At 44.7% G+C, this 14,439-nt stretch overlaps 1 protein-coding gene across 9 annotated transcripts in view; it reads left to right on the top strand.

Annotated features, from left to right (window-relative positions):
* Positions 1-14,439, top strand: part of CUX1 (cut like homeobox 1) — a 261,716-nt gene that overhangs the window by 207,705 nt on the left and 39,572 nt on the right. For 4 of the 9 annotated variants that reach the window (XM_028707528.2, XM_028707530.2, XM_028707533.2 and 1 more), the window contains 2 exons: positions 6,239-6,541; positions 9,433-9,495. The exons of 2 other annotated variants lie outside the window; for them this stretch is intronic. In XM_028707528.2, coding sequence (XP_028563361.2) covers positions 6,239-6,541; positions 9,433-9,495 — 366 coding nt within the window. The remainder of the gene's footprint in view (positions 1-6,238; positions 6,542-9,432; positions 9,496-14,439) is intronic. 3 more of the 9 variants (XM_028707532.2, XM_028707534.2, XM_028707538.2) reach the window with 1 other exon arrangement.

The raw sequence follows: 14,439 nt of genomic DNA on the forward strand, positions 1-14,439 counted from the left end.
GTTCTTATTTGAGCAAATATTTGGCTGAGGACAAGCAGAGGCTATTTTAGACATTTGTTTTGGAGTTTTGTAGATTTTGTTACTTGCCCAGAACATGCAGCTGGGAATAAGAAGGCGTAGTAATATCTCTGCCTAGAGATCTCATTCATTTCTATCCAGAAGACGGACAAAGCAAAAGGAAACATGAGAGTTAGGAGGGAGGCCACAGTCCTGCTTCTCATCCTGTTCCTCACTTTAAAAGCTCTCTTAAGAGGACCCCAAACATCATTCAGAATGGAGTTTTGCTGGTTCTCAGGATGGTTACTACAAGTAGTCAAGCCAATGGTTGCAAAGGGAGTGGGCGGGCCCTTGTATCTCCTTGTCCAATGAAGACTCAGCCAGAACTGGACTTGGAATAATTTGCGTCCTTTTCCTAACACACCCCTTCTCTCTCCAGTGCCAGCTTAGTGGATCCTAAACCATTTTAAGCACCCTGGCAAGACAGAGCATAGCTGTGGTCACAACCAACAATTTTGGGGGAAACTAAAAATAAAAGCTCAACACCTTTGCCAAAAAACACTTGCTCAACAACTTTTCTGTCTGGATTTTTGAAATATTGTACACAAAAGGAGGTGGCGTACGTTTTAACATAGAAATTCAGTTTCTGTGAATTCTGAAGTAAGCTCACCTAATCCACACCTCCCACAACTGTGTGTACTGGAGAATAATTGCCCTTAGAGTCTCACACGTCTTCAAATTTTGCAATACCGCTCTCTTCTCAAAACATGACCAAAATGTCTTTTCTAAAATGCATAATTCACAGTGTATTTTTTTTAAAGAATGTGCATTAAGATAATATGAATCTTGGTACTGGTTTTTAAAAAATATATATGTGTGTGCTGAAATGGAACAGAACAGACGCAAGAATGAGCATTTTGTGAAACCAGCACAGATTAGAAATAATGATCTCCCCTGCCCCTACTCCAACAGCCCACGTTTTCTTGTACCTATCCCAGGTACAATATTCTCTATCTCCTATCCCTATTTTGTCTTTTCAGAAGATGTTGGAAACATATTTTCAGAAGATGTGTACTACTTCTGCCTAGTACACACAAAAGTAGCATTCATTTGATAGCTCTAAGTGCGGGGCGGGGGGCGTGAATGCAGGCCGACTCTATATCAAGGAAGTCGGAAGTTGATGGAACATTTTTGTGAATTTGTGATGTATTGTTCTCTTGTTGTTTTTGTAAGAGATGTATTGTGCTTCTTTTGTTTCTTTTTCTTTTCTTTTTTCTTTTTTCAAGCTTTTGTTGTGTGTCTAAGTGTTGATTTTAAACCAATAAAGATGATTTTTTTAAAAAAGAAAAGAATGCAGGCCGAGTCTAGTGCACGTGCATGTCAGTGCACACACATGATCACAAAATGTCTGTGGGCAGCTTCACTTCTGCCACCAGTACGTTCAGCCAGACTCGTAGTGAAATTTAAATACTTAAAAAAAACCGAAAAACAGTAGTGGTCCATTTAAAAAAAAATGTAAATGGAGTTTGCAGTAATTTGGAATGAAGTGAAGCATTGATCATTTTGCTCTGAGAATAGGGTGGTTACAGGGACACACCATTTCTGTCCATGAAATATTGGAGAATGTGCAGCGTGCAAATTTATTAGGAGTACACTTCTGGAAGAGTACCGTTCTTGTGAAGCTCTTCACAAGAATGAGACAGACAGTATGTCCTGGCAGCTCTGTGTTCTTGAAAGAAATGTTAATACCCACTGGTTTTTTGTTTGCCATACAGGGACAAAAACAAAACCCAAAACAAAACCAAGACTGTTTGTCTGTACTACTTAATGAGACATTCCTTTGACAATTACTTTCCCAACTCCTACACCACTTTTCTTGCTACGCTGTCAGAAGTTAATATATCGACACCTCTTTTTGTTTATTGACGAAAGATCGTTCATTAAGAAGCAACGTAGAGTTTCATTTTAGCCCTGACCTTGATCTAAGGTCAAAAACTGGGCAGCAATAATAACAGAAATAAGAATAAAAATATAGAGTCATACCAGTGGATGGGGGCGGCGGAGCAGGGGACAGAAGCAAAGAATTCTGGGAGTTATTTCATCTTAGTTTTGGTAATACAGCACATGTGAGCAACCTGTAGACTGTATGCAGCACTTAGGGGACTTCCATGTAGCCCCCATGGGTGTCTGATCCCCTCCCTGCCCCAATGCCAAATTTATCTGATTTCTTGCACTGAGGGAAAGCACTGTTCTGATGAAGAGGGAGGGAGACATGGGGAGAGAGTCATTCCCACATTCCTTCCTCCCCATATATATTGCGCTCACCAAGCACCCATCCTCCCAGCACTGCTGATGGTGGCAAATAAATTATTAGCATTGTGGCAGCAGAGCCACAAAGGGAGGTGTGCAGGATAACTACCGTATTTTTCGCTCTATAAGACGCACCATACCAAAAAGTGAGTCTTATAGAGCTAAAAAAGTGAATCTTATAGAGCAAAAAAATACGGTAATTTTGCAATTTACAACTCCGTCTTTTCTGTATTATTTTTTATTTATCTTTCACATTTCTGTACTTCTGTTCCTGCCAAAGGAGCCCTGGGCAATAAACACTAAAGTGGTAAAACAATCCAATTAAAAATAAGAACCTGTTTAAAAGCAAATCTAAAACATTTTAAAAACATACATAGCATCTTTAAAATGTTTAAAACAATCACAGATCCTTGCAGCTAACGATTTCAAGGTTGCCAGGAACGGTATATTTCGGCCATCAATGTCTGGGTAAGCAGGGATGTGTTCAAGTTCCTGCTCAAAGTTAATAGTAATAAAGGTTTATATTTGCCGCACCAACCCCTCCTGGTCATCCACAGCTTCCTCATATAGATCTGAGCAGAGAGGAGCATACAGTGGTGCCTCGCAAGACGAAATTAATCCGTTCCGCAAGTTTTTCTTCTTGCGAGTTTTTCGTCTTGCGAAGCACGGTTTCCCATAGGAATGCATTGAAAATCAATTAATGCGTTCCTAGGGAAACCGACTTCAGACCAGGTCCGGGGACAGTCTGTCCCCCGACCTCTTCTGAAGGCTGGGGGGGGGCAAGGGCTTTTCTTCCCACCCCCAGCATTTTAAAAAACCCCGGGACAGCGGAGGACTTCTCCGCTGTCCGGGGCGATTTAAAAGCCCCTGGGAAGGCAGGCAGGGGGGACAAAGACTTTTGCCCCCCGCCAGCCTTCAGAAGAGGTCCTGGACCTCTTCTAAAGGCGGGCAGGGGGCGAAAGCCTTTGCTCCCCCCGCCTGCCTTCAAAAGCCCTCCGGGACAGCGGAGAAATGTGCCGCCCGGGGCGATTTTAAACCCGCTGTCCCGGGGTTTTTTAAAAAAACTCTCCGCCCCCCCGCCAGGCTTCGGAAGGCTGCTCCGAAGCCTGGCGGAGGGAGGAGGTCTCCCCCCCCCCCCCCGGCCAGGCTTCGGAGCAGCCTTCCAAAGCCGGGCGGCGGGAGGCGGTGTCCCCACCCCACCGCCCGGCTTCGGAGCATCCTTCCGAAGCCGGGCGGCGGGAGGAGGTGTCCCCGCCCCACCGCCCGGTTTCGGAGCATCCTTCCGAAGCCGGGCGGCGGGAGGAGGTGTCCCCGCCCCACCGCCCGGCTTCGGAGCATCCTTCCGAAGCCGGGCGGCGGGAGGAGGTGTCCCCACCCCACCGCCCGGCCTCGGAGCATCCTTCCGAAGCCGGGCTGCGGGAGGAGGTGTCCCCGCCCCACCGCCCGGCTTCGGAGCATCCTTCCGAAGCCGGGCGGTGGGAGGAGGTGTCCCCGCCCCGCCGCCAGGCTTCGGAGGAGGTCCGAGGACAGTGGGGAAGACGCGCTGCGCTTCCCCGCTGTCCCGGAGATTTCCCTATGGTATTTCGTCTTGCGAAGGAAGCCCATAGGGAAATTCGTTTTGCGAAGCGCCTCCAAAACGGAAAACCCTTTCGTCTAGCGGGTTTTCCGTCTTGCGAGGCGTTCGTCTTGCGGGGCACCACTGTAATTAGGATCTTTGAGCCTCAGAAATAAAAGGCAAAACCACGTACAGAGTGCACCTTGCTCACTGGTGACGAACCTCTATTATTACTGAATAAGCTGGTTCCACAATACAACAGTAACTTATTTTAAGCCAGCTACATGGTGCATAGGATCGCTTCTGCTGCCAGGGCAGAAATAAATCCCATTAAAAAAACAGGCAGTTCCTTTACCAACAGGTTCAGATAATAATATTCCTTCAAGCATCACAGTATCAAGGGTACAATCCACTTCTTTACTTAGTATGCCCACATAAAAATGTGCAACAGCTATCACTGTACTTATCACATGTCAAATCAAATCAAGTCATAAGTAGCACATGCGCGCGCGCGCACACACACCAATTTTCAGAAATTCAGGACATCATAGAGGAAATGCAGAGAAATGCATGGTTTGTCTAACAGCAAGGGCTCTCAGACGAAGAGCAGCATCAGCACTAAGCAGGCAAAATTGGGGCAAGCAACCAAGGGGGAGAGTTGCCAGGTCATATTAAACCATAATTAGCAACACACACACACACACACACATGCAGCCCTGCTTCCCCCTCCCTTATCCAGAACAACCTTTCTCTTCTTAAGTTACGCTGGCCGGCTGGCCATTTTCTCTGGCCCAGCCCCCTGTTCCTCTTGAGCTGGTCATGTAAGCAGGCACATCAATTTCAGCCTGGTGATTGCAAGGGGTTGGGGAGGGGGGATAAGCCGGAGGGTTTTTTTAAAGGCTACTTTAATGTACTGCTGGTAGCAACAGCCATAAGATCTGTGAAAAAGATAGAAATGGAGGGAATGATGCACAGGGGGCTTTTAAAAACCAGCTTGTGTTGCTTCTTGAGTCCTGTTCATTCCCCTTAGCTGGAGCACCGACAAGTAAGCTCATCACCTGCAGAGGTGGGAAGAGGTTTTTTTAAAATAAAATAAAAATCTCCTTCCTTTGTGTGTTGCTTCTCGAGTCGCTTGCTCCTTAGTTGTAGCAAGCATAAGTTCTGTTGGCATGAAGAAGGTTGGGAGAAGCAGAGAAATCTCAAAACCTGCTTCTTTCCAGGCATTTCACAAGGTGGCAGCACCCGCATGATCTCCCTTTGCTTGAAAGTAAAAAGCCCACCCTCCCTTCTCCCCACCCACCCTGGTCTCCTTCGTACCCATAGGCATTCTCCTTCCTAAGACAAGGGTTTTCAACCTTTTTGGGGTCATAGACCCCTCTGAGAATCTGATGAAAGCCATGGAGCCCCCTCCTCAGAAAAATGCACATAAATACATGCACACTAAGGGCAGCTGATCTTCCTCCCTAGCCAGCTGAAGCCCTGCAAGTGAAGGCTCCCTCCCGTTCCTTCCATTTGCAAAGCCCAGCTGAACAGCAAAAAATAAGAGGTGCCATTTCTGGCTCAGTTCTGGCTAATTTCATCACCAAAACAAAAACAAAAATCCCTCCTCTTTAACTAAGGCTAACTTGGGAAATGGCAGAAATGCCAGAGACAAACTGAATATATACACTTGAGGAGGAGTAAGGGAAATGTGGCATTGTTTTGGGGTTCCCCTGCATCCTTACATCAACTTTATGAAGACCAAAATGCCACGTTCTTGCACTGGTGCAAGCTTTTCGTTTGCATTGTTAGTTGTGTTTAGAATTTCGTAGAAAATGAAAGGCTGAATGTTCCACTCTTCCGACCCAGGTGTTAGTGTTCAGATAATACGGAAGCTAATAAGGGTTCTAGTAATATGGAGCGCCAGGCTTCTGGTATATTATGTAGGACTGCTGACTTACATGGTGGGGACATGCTTTGCATGCAAAAGGTCCCAGGTTCAGCCTCTGCTGGTAACTTGGAAAGCTGCTGCCAGGCAGAGTTGGGGGGTGAGTCCGTGGTTTGCCTTAGAATAAGATAGGCTTTGCATGTTAATTGCTATGTGTGTCTTTTTATAGCATTGAAATGTAGGTTTGCTTACTTTTTGCATTGATGTACATGCAAGGATGGCTTCTCCAAATTGGTATTTAAATCATGGCACTGTAGGGTTGCAGGTTGCATGCAAGCAAGCCTAGGACTTTCTGAAAGTGGGAAATGAAGGAGTTAAGGGTGAACTTGGAGAACATGAGGCTGTTGACTTTTCTTATAAGCACTAAGAAGTCTGGAAGGAAGACCTTGATGAAGTAGTCTTTTGCCTAAGCCAGGTTTTCCCTATTTGTTTCCCCTGCTGATTTGCAGAAAGCACCCCAAAGACATCGGCCAGTTGCAGTCCTGCTCCCGAGTCCCCCATGAGCTCCAGTGAATCTGTGAAGAGCCTGACGGAACTGGTCCAGCAGCCGTGTCCTGCCATAGAGACAAGTAAGGAGGGCAAGCTGCAGGAGTCGAGTGAGGCGTCCGCTTCAGAGTCCCAGTCCACAACGCCATTGCCCCTCTCTGGCCATTCATCACTCAGCATTCAAGAACTGGTCGCTATGTCACCGGAACTGGATACCTACGGCATCACAAAGCGGGTCAAAGAGGTGCTCACAGACAACAACCTGGGTAAATATCTTTTTACTGCTTCTGATTGTTCTAAAAGAACAGTTCTTTTTTAAAAAAATAAAAGATTCTTCGTTTTTTATAAATAATGTTGGAAACAGGAACCTTTTTAAAGCCAGCTCAGGTAACTGGATCAGGAGCAAGTCAATTGGAAACTATTCCATGAACTAGATGAAGTTAATACGGTTCCTGCAAAATTTGCTTGTTACTTTATGTCATTATCCAAATGCCACATATCTCAGCATTCTTTATATGATGAGTGGCTTTGTTGCTGTGGACACTAATTCCAAGATTTGGGAAAAGCAAATCAAAAGCACCCAAGTATACAGAATCATTCTTTAAAATTTAAAAATACAAAATGCTTCAGATCATTGCTCTTCAGTGGCTTGTGGGACCAAAACTGAGTCATGCTCCAGCTTCCTATGAGTTGCACCACTAGCACCATTGCCACTTCTTGTTCTTTTTTTAAAAAAAGAAAGTAGGAGAAAGATGCAAAAAGTTTGGCATACACAGTAAACATTTAAAATGGGCCTATTGCTGTAGTCAATGAAAAGTGAGTTCCAGGTCTGAAAGGGCTGAACTGACCAGATAGCTATTTTAGGAAGAAGGGAATTTCCTGGAGGTGGAAAACAAGAAGGTATGTATTACCACCCATATGGCAAAGAACTCCATGTGAGGTGATGACATGTGAGCATGGAGCATGTTGCATTCTATGTTGCTTCTAGCAAGGCCTCTCTTAGATATCCATAGATTAGGTGGCGGCGTTTGGAGTGCATTATCAGAGGTAGTTCCTATTGTGGCACAGTAATAGAGGGCTTATTCATTGCTTGTGGTTCAGGGCAGATTTCCAGGAAGGATGTGGTTGGTGTCCTTCTCACAGATATCTTTCCTTTTAGTTGTGGCTACATCTCAACCACTACATTAAATGGCATGATTGTGCTTTCCCTGGGGCAGGATCCCATCATACTTAGATGACTGAATTTAGAGGGTTAGCCAGGATCACATAGGTACTGACCACTCCAGCCTCAGCTGGATTGTTTGCCTGCGACGCTAACATGGCAGTACCCACCTGATCCTAGCAGTCTCAGCTGATTCCGTGATCCACACATTACTGGAACGGCATGAGATCAAGCTGTTGTGCAGAAACAGGAAGCGACTGGCATGGATTCCTAACACTTTAGATCAGCCGTTCCCCACTGGTGGTCTGCGGACGTAACCCACCCAGGGGTTCTGTGGCACCATTCACATAACAAAAACTACCATAAAGCTATCAAAAGTAAGGGGGTCCATGACTTGTTTTGAAAAACAAGGGGTCCCCAGTACTTACCTAATTGGGAACCACTGCTCTCGATTTCCCCAACCCAGAGTCGGGAGACCCGCTCTACAATTAGTTGGGTTGCAGGCTGGCAGCCGTCTCCATCACAGTTCACACTGCTTTGCGGGATAAGGCGAAAGAGCCAATACTCCATTCCTTACAATGAGATCTCATCTTTGTAGGCATCCCTCTGTACTGGTTATGTCACGGTGAAGGGGGAAAACTGGTAACTTTGTAAAATTAAGATGTCAGGGAATTTTATTCATGTAGAGTGGGGCAGAGGCAGATTGTCTTTGATCAGTTTCTTATTACTCCTAAGACTGAGGGAGTACAGAAACTAATTTGGTATTAATAGCTATGGATATGCTGAAAAAATACATTTTTCTAAGACTGCAGAAATTGTGTGTATAATGTTTATCTACCCATCTTTACACAACCAAGCTGTATTGGTTACAGAAATTCTGATAACGTAGCCTAGTTGCTCTGATGGTACCAAAACCAGGTGTAAATTGGGTCCATTGAAGTACATGTCATCAGAAAATGTGCAGTTCTTCATGTAGAAATGCGGCTACCCTTTAGGTATCCTTTCTCTCTCTTAGATAATATGACCCTTTCAGAAGCTTAGCTTCTACTGTTTCCAAATGGCAGCCTTCCGTAATACTGGCTTTCCAGTTCTTAGCCAATTGCAGAATAACTTGACTGCCATCTTAGATTAAAATGTGCTATCTACTCAATGCTATTAAAAATTGTGGGACTGTACTCCAGTCATGCCAGGACCTGTAGCTTAAACTGCTCAAACTGACAGAACTTAAGATGATGGGTTTCCCATTCTGTTGGGGTGAAGTCACATCCTGCCAGTCTGAAAGGGTGATATAGACGAGGGCCTGTAGGGTTTTGGATGCATTGTCGTTGCATGCTATATATGCAGGGACGCTGGTTTACTGTAAGTCATTCTGCAACCAGAAAAGCCAAAAGCAGCAGGTTTACTATGAGCAGAATCAATTATGCAGGTACAAACAATTGACTGTGGGTGCACAGATTGTGGATGCAAACTCAGCAAAATCTAAGGTGGGTCCTTAGCAATTTAAGGCACTGCCACCTGTTCTAGAAGATGTACTCCAAATTGCAAACTAGTACAGCGACAAAGTCCGTAAAGGGGAAGGAGGTGCTTGGGTACTCTGGGTGAATTGGTGGGCTGCAGTTAGGATCAGGGAGCTGTAAAATCATCCCTCCCCCCCTTCCACCCACCCAGACCCCTTCTAGTTTCAGGAACTTTAACAGATTAATACATTTTTTTCAGTTTTTTCCCCCTATCCTTGAGAGCTAGAAGCTTGCTCACTTTTAAAAATAAAATAAAAATTAAACCGGGGCTTCTCCAGAGTAGGTTGGCTCCTCTGGATTCTACACCGGAAGCCAAATTCTCAGCGTGTTTCAGAGTGTGCAGAAAACCAGGGTCCCTGATTCTGTGTCCTCTTGTGCTGCAGGAGGAACATTTTTAAAAGTGCTTTTATTAACTATTGTTCTGATGTCACTTTACATAAATCTTTTTTCCCCCTCCATGATTTTTGTTTTTCTACAGCGTGGCTGACAAGCCTAAAACGCAGCAGAAGAGGCAAGAAATGTACCCCAAACCTTGCATTAGGTGTGGAACAATATTTCAATGTTTCCTTTTTGCCCTCTGTTTGCCTAAATCTCTAGATTAGCTAAGGGCGGAAGCACCTCTGTTTTGGGGCCCCTGGTTGTCTGTATCTGTCTCAGCCAAGGTCGCTAGCGGCTCTCCTTTGTTTTCTTTTTCTAGTTTAAGACCATTGTGATCACCTGGCTTAGTAAGCAAGGCTGTGATTAGGAGGAGGTGGGGTGGGGAGGAACTGGCTTCTGCTAATCCTGCGGCAGACACATGTCCTCTAGATCCAACCCATTCTGTCTACATTTCTAAAACTCCACACAAACACTCGCACCTTAACAACATTGTGGAAATTATATGCAACGATAAAAAAGATCAAACCACATAATTGTACAGTTAAACAGAACAGCACATCACAGTATATCATAGCAGTAGCAAGGCAGAATCCGAGTTTCCAGTTTTTTAAAACGTTTCCTGAAAGACAGCACGGAGGAGGCTGCATGGCAGGGGTGGCTAACCTGCAGCCCTCCCAGTTGTCAGGCTGGCTGAGCTGATGGGAGTTTGTAGGCCAGCAGCATCTGAAAGGCTACAGGTTTAGCCAACTCCTCTTGGAAGGGAATTCCAGGGCATCAGGGCTTTTAGAGCCAAGCGGTATATCAATGTTGTGAAATAAAATAAAAATTACTTTTCATGGAATCAGAGAATTGTAAAGTTGGAAGGAAGCCCCAGGGTCACCTGTTCCAACCCCCTCCAATGCAGGAATATCAATTAAGCATCCATGACAGATGGCCTCTGCTTAAAAACTTCCTAGGAAGGGGAGTCCACAACTTCCAGAGGGAGTTCGTTCCACTTTTAAAGGTGTTTTGTTTTTTTAAGTTGCTGTACACTGCCTGATGTTCTGTGAGATGGCAGCAAATAAATACGCTTATTTATTTTTAAAATCTTAAATATTAGGAGGGCCTCTTCCTGGTGAAGTTAGCTTCCCTGTAAGTTGGATTTTAGAGCAGGCTCTCATTGGAAGATCTTAAGTGCAGGACTGACAGGGATAGAGTGTCAACTTCATAGTCACAGGAAGCCAAGAGCCCAGGAGCAGGATCTCACCAGTGAGCTTTGTACAAAAAAGGCAATCCCTAAGCCCACTTAGAGGGTTTTATACAATCAAGTAGTATGTACATTTTGATAAAGTAAAATAAGATACTCCCTACCAGTAGACCTGGGAATGACCTTTAGCCCAAACATGTATTAATTTTTAAACTAAAATTGCAATATGGGATCCACTGTTTACCATATGTGGTACAAGCCGAGCAGCAATGTGGCTAAGGGATCTGTTCCTACAGGCAGAAGACCTCTGCTCTAGACCAGACCATTTAAGTCAGGGGTGGGGAGCTCTCCAGATGTGGTTGAACTCAAACTCCCAACAGTCCCAACCAGGGGCTTACAGGAGTTATATTCCAGCAACATCTGGAGAGTCCCAAGTTCCCCACCCATGGTTTTGAGCTCTTTTCTGGGCACAGAATCACGTTGTATTGTACCTGGAAGCTAACCAGATGCCACCAATGACATAGTTAGCAGGTACTGTGTGAATCTGCACAAGCAGGATTTCCTATATTTAAGTAAGGTGTCCTTTCAGATGTCTCACAGGCATGATTTATAACTAGTTATGTTTATGTTAACATGCTCCTGTTGCTGAGGTCTGCTCCATAAAAACATAAAAGCATGAATAGATAGATAGATAGATAGATAGATAGATAGATAGATAGAGTACAACAAGGGTGTAAGAGCAAAAATAGTGGAAAGCAACAACAACAAAAGATACACTGAGTGAAAACACCAGTGTCTTTTTAGAAGTACCTGTGGGGTGTAGAGCTTATTTGAAGGGACACAGCAGGGGTGGGGAACCTGAGTGGCCCTCCAGAAATGGTTGGCCTCTCTTGTCAGGGATGGATGGGAGTTGTACTCCTGCAACTTCTGGAGGGCAACATCCTCCCCACTCCTGGGATAGAGGGAGGAATAGAAAAAAAATATATGGAAGGAGCAGCAAACTCCTGGTCAGCTGCTGCTTTAAAGTATGGTGGCAGGATTCACAGCGTCTCCAGAGCCATTATCTGAAATGTAGGAGATCCCTAATTTTAGATTCTTACAGTAGTAGTGCTATCTTAACTTCAGTCATTCAACTGCTTGGCAAGGGACGGGGGGCAGACAGCACAGAGCAGGTGTTGTGTGATCATTCTTGCTTTGTATCGTTAAGCAGCCACAAGGTCACATTCTGATTAACTACTGCCTAGGGCTGAGTTTGCTCTGTTTCTGGGTTGAGTTACCAAACTCTGTATCAAGAAAAGCCAAGTGATCGGCCTGTCTAAATTACACAAATTGAACCCATTTTGCCCAATTTCACTTAAATTTTGTGTAATTTATTTTGCACTATTCTGACTTAGCTACTCATTGAAAGGGGCACTCCAGCCACAAAGTTCTTATATCCACCAAGTCAGCTTCTGAGTTTTCAGCGGGTTTTGCCCAAATACTTTTAACTATATATTTGTACTATATATATATATATTGGCAAATACCAATATAGACTGCATTTGCACCACAAACTATGGCTTATTGTGACGTGCAAAAGCTGCAGCCAGCCTCAGGGTCCTTTGCTTCTTCCTCTCCCTGCTCCTCTCCCATGGTTGAGATGGACTTCAGAAGCTTTTCCTTTCAGTTTTTGTGAACCACAGCTTCCTCCTTCATTAAGACTGTAGATCATACATTGCACTAGCTATGACTAATTTAAAAAAGCAAGTCCCATGCCTTTAAGTCAATTTTTTTCCCCTTCTTTCTTCTTTGGTGATCATTCGTAGCCGAGCAAAATTGTCTTCCATAAACATGGTTTTAACAGTGAGTCCCTAAGTGACTGTGAAGGCCAATTCTGGACCCACACATCCTTCCACAGTGGGGACATAGGTTTCCAAGTGAGAGTTGATCATAGTGAGGGTCTGCTAAGCGTGCCTTCCTCTTAGCACATTTCTCCCTTTCGTCCTGAGTTTGAGAGTCTTCAAAGCCCACCTGTGGTCAAGGCTGTTCTCCAATTGGAGCACTCACAGGCCAGTGTTTCCCAGTTGTCGGTGTCTATACTACACCAATTTGTTTTTAAACTGAAACTGGCCATAGTTAGAGTTGAACCATGATCCCCCAGTTTAAATGAAATGGAAATGGAAAGCCCTGGTCTAGTAAACTTAGAGCTTCCAAAGTTGTCATCCTGGCAGCATGTGAGGGCATAGGAGAGTGTGGTCTTATGACCATTGTGGCTTATGCACATCAAAATAGGTTTATCTTTGTGTGTGAATGTGGTCTCAAGAATAGACACTGGAGATCACTTGGTGAAATTGCTTGGCAGGAGATTAAGGACAGTCTAAAGTTCTTCACACAGCACATAATTATATTTTGGATCTCACTGGCGCAGCGATGATGTCTGACTCAGATAACTTTGAAAGGGGCTTGTTTGTTTAGGACATTTTATAATCAGCTTCATGGGGAAAAAGTTGTGTTCAGATTAGTCCAACTCATGGATGGATAAGGGAAAAGACCATCCATACAGAAACCTCTCCAGATAGAGCCAGGGAAGACTCCTGTCTGAAACCCCAGAGACAGCTGCTGTCAATCAGTGCAGGGGATGATGAGAGGTGGACCAATGGTCTAGCAGTATATGCCAACTTCCTGTTAGGCCAGTTTACAGCAGTTGACTATGATGGTTAAATTTCAGAGGCAGAGCACCACTGAATATTGGTTGCGGCAGAACAGTAGCAGGAGAAGAAGACTATTGCCTTTGTGCTCTGCTTATGGGCTTCTCCAAGGTCCCTGTAGGAAACAGGGTGACAGGCTGGATAGGCCTTTGGTCTGATTCAGCTAAAGGGCTATTTGTAGTTACTATTGGCTTTGAAAAGCAAGTCTTGTGGTCAATAAGGCATAGGTTGCTGAAACAGCCAGCCTGGGGTACATATTCCAAGTGGAAATATGGTTTTTCCTCATGTAAAAAAGATTGCTGCACAAATTACATCGATGGGATGGGATGGGCAATTGGAGGAGGTGCTTCTATCTCTGCTGTGCCTTGTAATCTCTGCCCGCTTTCGAGACTCTTGCCTGGGATCACCAACAAGGGTAGACGGAAGCATCCCAGTAATTATGAAATGAAGAGCCTTTATAATTAGCATGTTGCCAAAAGGGCAGAGGCGGTTGCCATTGTTCCCAGGCATTGGAGCTAAGCCTTGAGCTTAAAGCAGGGTTATAAGGGAGAATTGTTCACTAGGAATCTTTCCTAAAGGAAGATACATACTAAATTCCACATGGCCAGTAGCAGAAGTCCACCTGCACTGAGAGTTTAAAAACACTTGCAGGAGAAATTATTAGCAGATTCTTTGGAAGGCTCCAAGGTGAGCATCACTAGGGTCATTGATTGAATGGTTTTGATTAGCTTAATGGAATGGAGCTGTTATGGAGTCCAGCTGCAGTACAGTTTGAGCATCTGCTGTTCTCTGAGTGGCAGGAGCCAGTGATGGAAACACGGGTTGGAAATCATTTCAATCTGCTTCTGCTCCCTGTTTCCATTATCTCCGTTGTAGGGTCCTCACCTTAAACAGTGGGAAGTGTTCCCAGCCAGGGGAATCAATCCTTTAATTTTCCCAGCTGAAAACCGAAACCCGGTAGCTTAGAAAGCATTGAAGGGGAAGCCAAGACCACCCAGAAACTCGTGAAAATTTGGTTGTTCTTTTAATCTGCTTGTGGCCTTGGAAGTTTTGTTTGGATGTAGCTCTTTTGGATAACATTTTCTTCAGATACCCTGGAGTTTGAAGCAGGAAGCTCATGCCCATGAGGCTGTGTCTTAGCTATTTAGAGTTTATGGGGACTGCCACAGCTCAGGCCTCAGAGTTCAGGTGTAGAAAGAAATAAGACCAACCCCTCCAATTGGCAGGCAGTATT

This window comes from Podarcis muralis, chromosome 15 (assembly GCF_964188315.1).
Source record: "Podarcis muralis chromosome 15, rPodMur119.hap1.1, whole genome shotgun sequence".
NCBI lineage: Eukaryota > Metazoa > Chordata > Lepidosauria > Squamata > Lacertidae > Podarcis > Podarcis muralis.